Source organism: Netta rufina (genome assembly GCF_964035555.1).
Source record: "Netta rufina genome assembly, chromosome: 4".
Lineage (NCBI taxonomy): Eukaryota > Metazoa > Chordata > Aves > Anseriformes > Anatidae > Netta > Netta rufina.
This window is the reverse complement of record NC_140127.1, coordinates 60845467-60859195: the sequence shown is the minus strand read 5'-3', so window position 1 is coordinate 60859195 and position 13729 is coordinate 60845467. Positions and strand designations below refer to the sequence as shown.

Sequence of the window (13729 nt, the reverse complement as noted above, 5' to 3'; positions counted from 1 at the left end):
CACAGAAAAGCAGATAGAGGATATTTACCTTGCTGAGTATTCTGTTCTTGAGTTCGATTCACAGTGAGGTCTAGAGGGCTATCCTGTTCTTCCTGAAGGGAGTTTTCCGTTTGGTTCATTTGGATACTTTTACATATCATACTTGGTTCAAATGATGAACCATTTCTGTTCTCTTGAATTTTGCTACTTTTTGAAATGTACTCAATCGCAAACTGGCGGATCATTTTTTTCATTAATTCCTGAGCAACTAGGGGAATGTTAGGATCACAGTTCTGAGGAAGATCTAGGAATAAAAAACAACAACACAAGCAACAGATGTATTAAGAAAACAAATTGAAATACTTTTCTTTAAATAAAGATTCCACATACACATATGAATTCACAGCACCCATTCATTGTACTTAATGAACACATTAAGATCCCTCCTAAATTGTTCTTATAAATATTCCTTACTGATCACTTGCAAGAGTGCATTTAGTGCCCATCAGCAATTTTTACCTTACTTAATTATCATGGAATTTCACTATCATGGAATAAGTCAGATTATATGGGAAGATAAACAGTGCAAGTACAAGAATCAGAGTTTGTTGGTAATTCAGATGAATTTTTGTTTTAAGACAACTTTCAGTTTAGAAAATATTTCTGAATATTTAGTGCAAGATAAATAGAAGTATGAATATACATGGAGTTACTTTCAAAGAGCAAATAAAACAAGTTATTTTAAAACTACAGTTCTACAGATTAGTCCTTTGTATAATATAGAACAGTTGGAATTCTGAGAAGTTAACCTTAGAGAAGAGTTGTTTCACATGTATGTTAAATCATCATGCCTATGAGATTCAAGGTTTCAACATCAAATCTGATGTGATATAACTTGATTTCCCATATAATTTGTATTGTAAAATTCAGTTGTTTGCATTAATAATCTTCAGAGGTCAAAGTGCTAACAATGAAGTCATTTGACAGAAGGAACATTTCCTGTTCTAAACTATACACACTGTGTGTGAGGACACGTGTGCGTGGATATATACAACAATCCCATTGAAAAAAACATTTTATTTTAAATGCACAAAATGAGTACAAGGATCAAACATGAGATCCCTATAACTTAACTTTAATATGTGCCAGCTAGACAAAAAAAATTAATGTTTATCTGACAAGCAAAGCTGAAACTACATTTGTGAATTACCATGATAAAATCCCTCCAAATGCCAAAACCAAATAAAAATTACATTTTTATGCTTAGTTACATAAGAAATCTACTACAGAGTAAGCTGTATTACTGATCAATGCAATACCAGAAACTGCAATATTTCAGTTCAAAAAAAAACGAGCACCATCGTCCATACTCCAATATTTACGTTCTTCCTTAATGTGGCAGTAGTAGTACCTATTCCACTCTTCTTTCTTTCCCTAGACACTATACACACAAAAATATGCATTTCAAAGCTTTGCTTAACCCACTGTCCATCCTCAAGTTCACAGGTAATCAGCAAAACAAATTTCATCAGAACAGACAGAGGTTTAAAGCTTAAAAATAAGGAATTGTGAACGTGAAGAATTAGCTTTTAGGTCATTCCTGATTGCCTGAAAGCAATGTCAAGTGGCAGTTACCAGTGAACTTATATCAGTCCAGAACAGATAAATAAATAAAAAAAGCCAAGTAGCTGAGTTTTGTCCTCCTGGAAGCTGAGAAAACGAAAGGACTGGATCTCACAAATATTTCACTCAGGCATATACTGTTGGAAGATAGATGAGTGGATCACACAGTATTTGCTTGAGCATTTTATATCAATGAAGCTATATCCATCTACCAGCAAGAATGATCACTGAGATTGGACCAAAGCACACTGCTCAAGTTTAGGATGAATGTATGTACGATTCTGTTTGTTTCATTTTTTTTTTTATTTTTTTTATTTTTTAAACATTCACCTTGAAGAATTCATTTTCGACAAGGAGGTATTGCAAGACATTACAAATACATATATCTGGTCTGCTGAGGCAGCTCACTGTTCTGGTGCTTCTTGATAATGTCTTTTGGTTACTAGGTAAGGTAAAGCTCCAGCATTTTCAAAAACTCAGTATATGCTAGATGTCTTGGCTTCAAGAGACCTTACGCAAGACATGAATAAAAAACAAGTCTGCTTATGATTGAAGGCCTATCTTCTGACACTCCTTCAACCAGATTGCTACCAAAATTTCTAAAGCTTGATAGGAGTTTCTGGAGGAGGGGCACAAAGTGAAATTTCAAATGCAGGATGATCCATGCAGAGAAAAATCTCTCCCCATCATGTAACATCCAGACACAGGTATTATTTGTTTATTGGTATTTCCTGATTCCTGAATAATGAATCCATGAAGTGTCCAACTGGCATACAGTTAGAGACACATGAGAAAACAACTTCACAAAAGATACTGAAGCAGCAAGGCAACAGATGTAAAAACGTTAGTGTATATACACCAGTAACAAAAGAACAAGGGAAGTTTGGATGTAGAATTGGAAAATTGGGTTACCTAGGAACAGTATCTGCCTAAAGCTATGATTCCACCACTGTCAAACAAAGAAAGTTACTGATCAAAAACTTAGCTTAAAAAAAAAAAAAAAAAAAAAAGCAACCTTACAGTGAATAATCAAGAAACTAAAATACAATGAAGTGTAAGTAATGTCAACAACACCAGTTTAACAGATATATAAGAAGGGTCACTCTATAACAGACGAGAAATTAGTCTGCTGCATGCAGCCAAGAAAACCTTTGTTGAAGGCTTTTGGAAAATTGGAAAAGAGGTGATTATGAGCCCAAATGGGAAAGACAGTTACTTTACATCCCGATACAATCTGTGCCTTTAAAAACCAAGAGATCAGAAGCACAGGGTATACCCATAATTAACCAAAAAACACAAATGCCTGAAATAAGCATCTGCCTATTAATCATCAACATTAAGTATTGTAACTGAGACAGAGTTCTTCCAGAACTACCATGTTTCTATTCTCTTCCTATTCTGTTTCAGAGTCTTCACACTGGTAATATCCAAGCATGAACTGTTTTTAGACATTTGCCTGACAAGTCTGCTTTTCCATTAGCACCAAAACCATCTTTTGAACTAGTTGGAATAACAAAGATTTTATTTTTTGCTCTTATATATCTTATTAGTCTTATTTTTTCTTAATTATTTCCAAATACCCCCTATGGAAGAATAAATGCAGTAAGATTTCTCATAACTGCTACAACTACTGACTGTTTAAGTTAATTTACTATAAAAGGTAATATCAGATGGAAGAAAACACCTTGGAGCACAATCTAAAAAATGTGCTCCAGGTGCACATTTGCAGTATTCTATCTGCTAATGTATATTCATTCAGTCTACAAGGCTAGACCCTAGTTAGTCTAAATTTAACTGCTAAAAATGCAAATAGCATGACATCCTCACACCCTTAAATCATAATTCACATTGGAAGGACCTTAGGAGGTCTGTAGTAAGACTGCATGCTCAAAGCAGGGTCACCTTTAGGATCAAACCAGACTGCTCTGAGCTCTACCCAGCTGGGACTTGAAAATTCTGTGGATGGAGACTATACAATCTCTCTCGGTAGCCTGTTCCACTGCTTGCTGATCCTCGTCTCTCCTTATATAACCAAGAACATCTCACTTCAATTTGTCTTCCATTGTCCTGCTATGCACCACTAAGAAGAGTTTGATCCTCTCTTCTCAGTAACCTCCTCAGAGGTATTACAAAGCTGCTGTTGATCCATTTTTATTAATACTGCATCCTCTCTAATGGAAACAAAGCTTATGTGGATACATAACTTGTAATTTTAGGAAGAACTAACTGAGAATATTTTAAGTCAGAAGTAATTTCCCACAGCTATCCAAATAAAACAGAGGAGAGATGAGAGATGATAGATATTCAAATGATAGTGATATATTTTCATATACAATTTTCTTTTTGTACACTATATCCATAGTCTAATTTTTTTCTATAAAATATAAATGTAACTTTGTATGTTTTATCAATATAAGACTGTGTGATCAGAACAGGGTACATGGTTAACGTGTATGACAGTGTAATTGCTTACATTCAGTGTCTGCATTACTGTATGTAATGAAAACATGTTAAGACCTGTAATTTTAAGTTCAGTGGTGAGGTTTCACTACACATTGGAAATCTTTAAATGGCTTTTACAAACTTTGTGTGACTTGTTAATGTATTTTGTGGGAAGAAAGTTATTAAACCTCTGAGCTTAGTCTCACTAGCAAAAATTTCTTAATTATTATCAGCAGATGGCACCAAATATACTTTGTACGAACAAAAAAGTTTTTATTCTAAGATGTTTTATTAGGAGTAATGATTACAGCTAGTTTAAAGTTCTAGATTTATAAGCCTGCATTTGTTTAAGCTTCTATTTATCAGATAGAAAATTTACATGACAAGGCGGCTGTATTTACTCCATAGATTGTGTATGCAAATACATACCACTTCAAACCCAGCAAAAGTTTCTAAGAATTTGGAGTAATAGGTAGCTCTGATGGTCCTCTAGTGCCTCTCAGATCACTGTAGATCCTCCTGATATTAAGATACAAATGTATCACTTATGATACAGCCTGGTATTTTCTGCTTGTGGAATATTCCAGTCAGTATGCAAAGGCAGCAGTAAAGATGATATGCAATTATGACTAACTGTAACAATTTTTTTTTTTTTTTTCAAACCTCACATTTAGGATTAAGACTCCCTCAGTTTAAGTACTATACCACCTTGTAGCTATTCAAATCCATGTGTTTTACTATTCTGTGAATTAGACTGTAAAAGCAAAAATGATTTAACAGCTAATTTGGTCTTACACATGTATTTGGCAGGACAATGGACGAGGAATTGAAAGCTCCCAAACTTATGTTCCACATTAGCATTTTGCATCTTGAAAAATAGTAATTTTTCCATTTAAAAGGGAATTGGGACAACAATCTTTAATTTCTCTTCTGATACAGTACAAAAAGGCAGCTGAAATCATCAGGGAATCATAGCTCTCCTTGTACCTTACAACGCAGTTCTGTGAACAGCAGAACTAAGAATATGAGGTTGCTTATCAGCATTTCCTGTATCACCTCTCCCTGTAACAAAGGGGCTGCATGTTTTCTAGAATGACCCCATCTTAATAGCCAAACTGTACCAGCAGCATCCTTAGTTCCACATGTAAACTTGTCCAGCTCATTGTACAATCATCACCAGGTTAAAAAAAACAGAATACAGCCATTTACTAACTTTGATTAGTTTAGTCAAGCTTAATTGATCAACAAACAGAAGGAATAAGGGCCAAGTTTATTCTAGTTTTCAGCTCTTTTAAACATTCAAAGTTATTCCCTCCTCTACTGTAATGGCAATTTACTTTGTATCCTCATATCTCTGAGGATAAATGAAGTTGAAAAACTTAAATGAAGTTGAAAATGACCAGGAAATTCAAGTTACCGGAGACAGTAACACTGGCAGACAGACAATCAACACATTGTACATTTTACTTCCTTCAGCAAGCAGTTGAAATCCTGCTAAACATTATTTCCTGATGAACTTGAGGGACAGGCAGCTTGCGCAGCACACTTGTATGACATTCTTGCTATGACAGTTCTCAATTCTTACATTTGTACTTAACCTAATTTATCAGATAATACCAGATTTTGAAAAGACAAATCAGATTTCTTAAAATTATTAAGAAGGAACTGCAGGTATTGGATTAAGTAGTACACACATTAAAACTCATCTTCGAAGTAAAATTTTTTTTTAAATGAATATTTAAGAACATTTCGATGGTTTTCTGTAGTCTGAGATTATAGGTGCAAGTCTAGATGGGGTTTACCAAACGCTACATACTGTCTGAGAAGTGTAACCAGCTCTTGACATCTCTGCACCTGAGATGCAACTAAGTAAAGAATGAGAACTCAGAAGCAAAGGCAATTATATGGTATAAAGACATACTTATGAAAAGAAACATTTTAGAACACAAGACACCTAGAAACAAGAGAAAACTTTAAGCTTTAAAGGAAGTTACTTTGGTGTCAAAAATATGATACTGAAGAAGCTTGACAGAGCTACCCATAGAACCTAGGAAGACTGAAGTCATTCAAGTCATCCTGACTATTTTGCTCCCTCCATTTTTCTACCTCAATTCCTTTATTTCTATAAAAAGATTTTCAGGTTTCTGTCCTGGTGGATCAGGACCTGAAGGTAGAACCTGATTCACAGCTGCGATTGTACATGACTTTTGGTTTAAGAGTTCATATTAAGGTAATAGTGAAAGAAAGCAAGCTTCCAGGAACATATTATGTGGATTATCAGAAAGCCAGATAATTAATATTCAATGATCAAAGTGTCTGATAAAGCTCTTGAGCAACTACATCTCTGCCATGTAAAGATTAGCACATTCTGTAATATTCATAGTAATATTGAAAAAATATTGAAACATAAGCAATAGTGAAATAAGTAGTGAAATATAAGAAATATTAAAATAAAAGTAATATTGAAATCAAGAAAAAAACTGAGTTTCTTAAAGCACATTATATTTTTTCTTCATGGCTGCTTTGCCAAAAGAAAACGGATACTTTAATGTTACGTAAGTGAAGAGTCTACTCTACTTACAACACCCATTGGGCAAAGAGAGATGTCATACCTAGGAAGAAAGCATTTCAGATAAATTGTTTACACTAAACAATCAATTCAACAGGGCCTACAGCAGGTAACAAAAACTATTTTGGCTTTACTGAAGTGCCTGCCAAGGATAGGACTTCCTTACAGACAACTGTCTACCAAATTTGTCTTTCACTGACACAACAGTAGTTACCTAATAAAAAGCTAACACTTTGTTCTTTCATCTTGGCAGTGATTTTATCACTCTTAAAAGGGAAGAATTATCATCTTTGGGATTTTACAGACATCCTCATCAATGAATGCCTGCAGGCTGCATGCTATGGACAACATTTATAACATGCCTGCATGTCTGGAGACCATCTGAACTGGTGCCAAAAAACAACAGTTTGCAAATTAAGATATCCAACCACATACTAGCATATTTTGAAAGTAAAAGGATAATGAGACCAATAAATAAAATTCAATTTGTTCTGTCTTAGAAGTTGTTCACAGATGCCCCAAATGAAATTCCACTGGTCATGACAGTAAGAGACACTATATGCTCTTGAAAAGTTTATAATCAAAACAAATGAAACTACTATTGTTTATAATCAAAACAAAATGAAACTATTACTTCTGTTTTAAAGGCAGCCAACCAAGACTTCCGCAGTACTTTGACCATGAAAAAGTATCTGCTTTACTATCAAGTGTAACAAAAGTTCCTTAGGCTAAACAGTTACTACAAGTGTTTTGATTTCCCACCCTCCCAGGGATAACTGATCTCAAAAGCCTACAAAAGTTCTTAAAGACTTGGGATTTTCCTAGAAAAACTCTTCAGCTTGCTCTTACAAAGAGAAACTAGTATCTCAGAAATTGGCTTTACATGCCCTTTGCAAAGAACAGTTTGTTCCTCTCTTTCTTCCATAATTTGAACAATTTACAAGACTCTGCCGAACCTGAACTGAAGCAAATTCCTAGAAGACCCTCAACATGCTATCAGTTACCAAAGAATGCACAAGACCAGAGAATCAAAGATAACCAGGAAAGCTTTTCCACTTGTTTTTCAATACACAAAGCCTTTTAAACTGAGCTGATCTGGCAAATCAAAAAAAATAAGAAAGATACTAAAAAACAAGTGCTTTTCTGAGAAATTTCACAAAAGTCACTCACTCTGCTAAGGTGAAGTCATACCAAGTTTCAGTTCTCTCATGATAAAATTTCCTCCCAAGGAAAATCAAAAGACAGCATCTCTATGGGGATACAAAGCTATTATAGAACGTACAAGGGAGGGCAAAGACAGTGAAGGGTCTAGAGGGAAAGATGTATGAGGAGTGTCTGAGGTCCCTTGGTTTGTCCAGCCTAGAGAAGAGCAAGCTGAGGTGAGGCCTCATGGCAGCCTCACAAGGGGAGCACAAGGGCAGGTGCTAAGCTCTGCTCTCTGGGAACTGCGACAGGACCCGAGGGAACGGCATGGAGCTGGGACATGGGAGGGTCAGGCTGGGTGTTAGGGAAAGGTTCTGCACCTAGATGGTGGTCGGGCACTGGGACAGGCTCCCCAGGGCAGTGGTCATAGCACCGAGCCTGCCAAAGTTAAAAGGACACGTGGACAACCCTCTCAGAAATAGTCTGATTTTTGAGTGGTCCTGTGTGGAACCTTAAATTGGACTCAATGATCCTTTTGGGTCCCCTCCAACTCAGGATATTCTATGATTCTATCTAGAGAAAGCATAAAGCAGGTAATGTTGGAAAACACTGTACATCACATGACCAAGGAAAACAGCTGAGAAGGTAGAAAATTGAAGGAATTTAATAATACTTGCCTAGGGAGATGCCATGAAACTACCCCCTTAATCAAAATATAATAGAAGTTTCATAAACACTGAGATGGCAACGTTTTATTTCAAATGGAAAACAAGTGGTTTTAAGCAAAGACAAGGAATGAAGATGGACTCAAAATATGTACTGCACTCCATTCAAAGCCTTAAGTAAACTGTAGGCTGAACAGACGTGCCCTGTATGGAAAGAGATTATACCCATCCCAGGCTCAAAGGCACTGTAATCTCTTCCTGATACAGCAAGGTAAAGCAGGAGAAAGTTAACTTCCCTTTTTTCCCCCCCTTCCTGTGTGAAGTGAATATGAGTGACTTGTTCTACTATGACAGAGTACAAGAGGGCTGTCACCCTGTCACACTCACCTATTTCGACATTCAAGTACACCAACTAGACTCCAATAAAAACTTCTGAAACCCACAATGAATAAAGCTGCACTCATGTTCTTTACACAGGAACTTCAAGAAGAAAATTTGTAATTTTGCCTCTATCAATAGTGACTAGCTTACTGGCAAATAACCTACATGAACCAAGCTGACCTGCCAGTCACTCGTGTGCTGTTATAACTTGAAAAGTGCCAAAGAATGACAGTAGTCGAAGAATAAAATTTCTTAACACTGTTTTAAGAAGAAGCTTCAAACACTGGCTTGGATATATATGAAATCACAACTTCTATGTAAAATAATCCCAAATCCTATTTTGTAATCCATAAATCACATTATCTCACCTACAACAGTTTGCCTCCTGAAAACTAGGAGTAAAAGCAGTTTAGGGACAGAAAGTGCTTAAATACTTAAAAATTCCAGAGAACTGCAACCCAAGTTGGCATAGAAAAAAGTTAGAAAAGGAAAAAGGTAATGAACACAGATTTAAAAGAAAAACAATGCAACAAGACTCACAGCAACAGCAAGTAAAGAATTAGTGCTTTATTTGCTAAAATTAAAGGAAAAGATTAGGGAAAAAAACAATGAATAAAACAGGAAGGACAGCATTCTCAGCAGATTAATAAAAACTACTTCAGAATCAAAGTCAACCCTAAATCATTTGATTCTGCTAGATTTATGTCATCTATTAATAGAAAAGACATGCTTTCATTACCTTTCTTTCGAAAGAGTGCATTTAGATAGTTTTCTGCTTGGCATTCAATCTTATCAGTGTTGGACTGGCCCTGAGATGATAGTTCCTCTGTAGGCGTTGACTGTGAAGAACCAATAATTGATGCACGATCCTAGAAGATACATGGAAGATTATAAAAATCTTTCAGAAGTTAGTCTACTGATAGTATAATATACAATTAAGTTACTGAGCCACTAAAGAGATTTTTACTACTTCCCATCATAACTAACCTATCTTAAGTCAAAATGCAGTATTAACCTATTTGCAAAATTCAGCTAACCTATTTGCAAAGATTCTTATTTTCATACCAAAAGTTAGGCGTTGGAGAGTCATGCTTGATACCATGTTCATACTTACACTGACTGTTTCTTTGTGTAAATTACAAAAGGAACATTTCTCATCCATAGACCAGTCAGTTAGCTCTTCTGGCTCACAGTCTTAAAAGAAGAAAAAAAGCTAGATGTTTTAAACACGTAAAAATGGATTCAGAGAACAAAACACACATCCTACAATTCTCTTAACTAAGTTCCATTGTAACCTAATATGCATTTATTGGTACAATGCAGTCAACAGTATTCAATTCTTCAGTTATTTCTTAAGTCTAGTCTGGCTCTTATGGTTCAACTTTCAAATCAGAGGGCATCTTCCTTAAAATGAAAAGCGAACCCGTACATTTCAGTTGATTACTTATCAGTTACCGAAGGCATCTGAGTGAAGTAAATTATGCTCTGAAACCCAGTCATTATTCCTTTTAAAGTCTGCAAGCCTACACCAAACTAAGCTAGGAATTCAGATACAGTCCTCCCATTATTTGAGCAATGTGTCATATTTAGACTATTTTATACTATTACTACAAATGAACCAAAACCCTACATTCACTTGTAATGCTTTATTTGTTCTGATAGAAATGAGAATTTTAAAGTCATCTGACGTCATACTTTAGACTTGAAGGAACATAGGGCTTAAATAGGTCTCGATGGAGACATACAATCTACTTCGTTTAATCAAGTAATTAAGCTCCATTTAAAAAGTTAGTTTTCAACCACATACTCTTAACAAACCACCAATCACTACAAATTTTCCAAAGCAGACTGCTTTAATAATTAAAATTAATATTCTAGTTTCTTGTTTAAATTTACGTGTGTCAAGTTATTCCAATCTGTTTCTGTGGCAACATTGTTCTTACATCTAAACAGTTACTGCTCATGGCTATTCAGCACCTTGATGTACTTATAGAGAATGTTATCCTCCCCCCGCCTTACACTTCATTTTGCTATGCTAATCAAATCTACCTAAGTCTCTCATGAGACTCAGCCCTCATCATCTCTGCACTATTCCCAGTTGAACTCCCGTTTCTTGAACACAGGTGACCAAGGTCTCAAGATAATAAACAGTACCTTTCCTGCAGCACCCCAGTTGCATATGAGTCTTGATCATGGCTGCGTCATTTTGGCAGGAGAATATTAACTACATCAACTACAGATCTTCCTATATCCCAGTCATTTCCAGTTCATGTACTCATGGCTTAAAAATTTGTTTTCCTTATTAATATCAAATTCATCTTCCCTTCAATCACAGCATTACAAGTACAGTTCTGCTAGGGAGGTTCCTGAGGTTATTTGCTTCCAGATACTGTGGTGCGTTGACCTTGGCTAGCAGCCAAGGGCAGGGGGTAAAAATAAGATGGAAAAGCTCATGGGTCAATATTAATGCAGGGAAATCACTTACCAATTACTGTCACAGGCACAACAGACTCAACTTAAGGAAAGTAAATTGAATTTATTGCCATTTAAAACAATTTCCATAATGACAACATGGTGAAACTAAACACCTTTCCCCGCCTTCTTCACAATCAGTCTTTCCTTCCAAACTCAATCTCCTTCCTGATCCCAAACAGGGCAAGGAAGATAGGGGTACAGGGGTTGCCATCAGTTTGTAAGAGTTGTTCTCTGCTGCTTCTTGTTTCTCACATTTTTCCCCTGCTCCAGCACAGGAACCTTCCCACAGACTACAAGGCTTCTTAAACTGCTCCAGCATGGGTCCTTTCTACAGGCTGCAGCTCAAAGAGCAGCTTCTGCCCACAGGGAAGTCCTTCGGAAAAGACTGCTCCAGCAGGGGTACCCCAAGGGCCACAGTTCCTTCCAGAAAACCTGCACCTGCGTGGCCTCTCCAAGGGCTCCAGTTTCCTTTTCAGGCCACCTGCTGTGGCATAGGGTCTTCCACTGGGGTGCAGCAAAGGTACCTGCTCTGGTGCAGTTCTCCAAGGGCTACAGGAGCTTTCCACTTCACTGTGGTCCCCTCCACAGGCTAATGCAGTGACATCTCTGCTCCAGCACCTGGAGAACCTCCTCTCCCTCCTCCCTTTCTCTCTCCGTGGTGTTTCTGGAACGTTTCTGACATTCCCCTCCATCCCCATTCCTCTCTTACAAGTGCTCTGCAGGTTGTTTTTTTTTGTTTGTTTGTTTATTTTCCCAAATAGGCACAGAGGAGCCAGAAAATAAAATGAATAAAAAAATGTTCTGAAGTTAAATACAAACATAACTAGATTTAAATAATAATACCAAGTTACTTGGGTTATTATCTCAGCTGTCAAATGCTAATTTAGAGCAGAATTCTGTATTAACATGTTATATACTTCCAGGGATGCAAACCAGCAGTTTTGACGGGTTGGACAGCTGATGATCAAAAAAAAGACATGGGATTTCTCCAACTGCACAGTAAGAAAAACAGCACATCATTTTTGCTAAATTAATCTAGACAACCCTGATTGTCAGAACTATTCTTTCAGGATGTCTGCACATAAAAAGATTCAAACATTATATACATTCATAAGAACTTCATGTTTTCATAGTTTTCCTTGCAAATCACAATAGGAATCTAATCCAATGTGACTACTTATACTTGGGATTATGTGTGCAATTCCAACATAGCTAGTAAATTTAGCAGAGTAATTCTTCTGCCTTGGAATCCTGAAGTTCTACTGGTAAAAGTCTAATTGGAGAACAATCCTTCTGTGGACCAAGCAAACACCACTTAAGAGGTGTAAGGTCTGCATCACACTAAGTTTATTCAAAGAAGTGTAAATCATGTACAAGGTATTGTATTAAGAATAAGAGTATAACATAAGAATTCAGTGAGCTGGAGAACACTGCTATCAGAATAAAGACTCAAAAATCTAGAGGTGATTGATCAATTCTGGGCTTCTCTAACAGAAGTACTTTGGAACTTAACAAGGAAAAGAACAAATTGTTGTTACCTGGCAAATAGTGGTTAAAAATCATAATACTGATGCAAAGAGAAAGCCTAAATGCTCTCCCAGGGACTGTCCCCTAAAATTCAAGTCGTGCTTCAGGAAAAAAGATAAGTAGTAAAGAGAAGAGAAGGCTCTTTGCTATAAAATTATTTCCAAACCATCCTCTGACACCTTTCTTCAGAGCTGCAGACTTTCAGCATCAGCACAGCAAAGTCAAGAAGTCAAATAAACTTGTGTGCATTAATGATGAAAGGAACTAAGTACACATGCTTGCCTTTACATCCAGTCTTTCATTAGTTAATGTTACAGCAGCTGTAGACCTAGACTCATTGCAATTTACTTCATGCCCCACAGGTATCTTTTGAAAGAGTATCCCCCCCCCCCCCCCCAAAAAAGAACAAAAATCACCACCAACAAAACACACAACCAAGTATCTTATTCTTCACCTCAGACCGGTGCTTATCCAAAAAAAACCAAAAAACAAAAAACAAAACAAACACAATAAAACAGCAAATTCCCAGAAGCAACTGCCAGGGCTGTTGCTTGATGTGTCAAATACATCAAGTGTCAGGCACACAACAGTCTCAGGTCACCATCAGAGGAAACATACTGATGTCAGTATTAGTTTTTAACTACAGATAGGCCATCTGTGCCTCTGATCTTTCGGAGAGTATGGTTGTCTCTCTTAGATGCATTTAATTTAGGAGCACAATCATCCATTCCCCCATTTTATCTTGCTTGGGATCAGCTGATAAAAGATTTGGTGACAATTTAAAACAGCAGCCAGCCCATGAGAAAAAGTTGCTGGACTGTGCAAAGAGTATTTTGATATTATTGCATAGTTCAGACTACTACTTCAAACCAATGTCACGTAGTGCAAAGCTATTTAATAAAAAAGGGAAATAGGTTTAATAAGG

At 36.5% G+C, this 13729-nt stretch overlaps 1 protein-coding gene across 1 annotated transcript in view; it reads right to left on the bottom strand.

The window, feature by feature from the left end:
• LCORL (ligand dependent nuclear receptor corepressor like) overlaps nucleotides 1-13729 on the bottom strand; it is a gene marked incomplete at its 5' end in the record, with an annotated part of 66823 nt that overhangs the window by 24867 nt on the left and 28227 nt on the right. The window contains 3 exons of the mRNA XM_084286535.1: nucleotides 29-283; nucleotides 9542-9671; nucleotides 9917-9996. Coding sequence (XP_084142661.1) covers nucleotides 29-283; nucleotides 9542-9671; nucleotides 9917-9996 — 465 coding nt within the window. The remainder of the gene's footprint in view (nucleotides 1-28; nucleotides 284-9541; nucleotides 9672-9916; nucleotides 9997-13729) is intronic.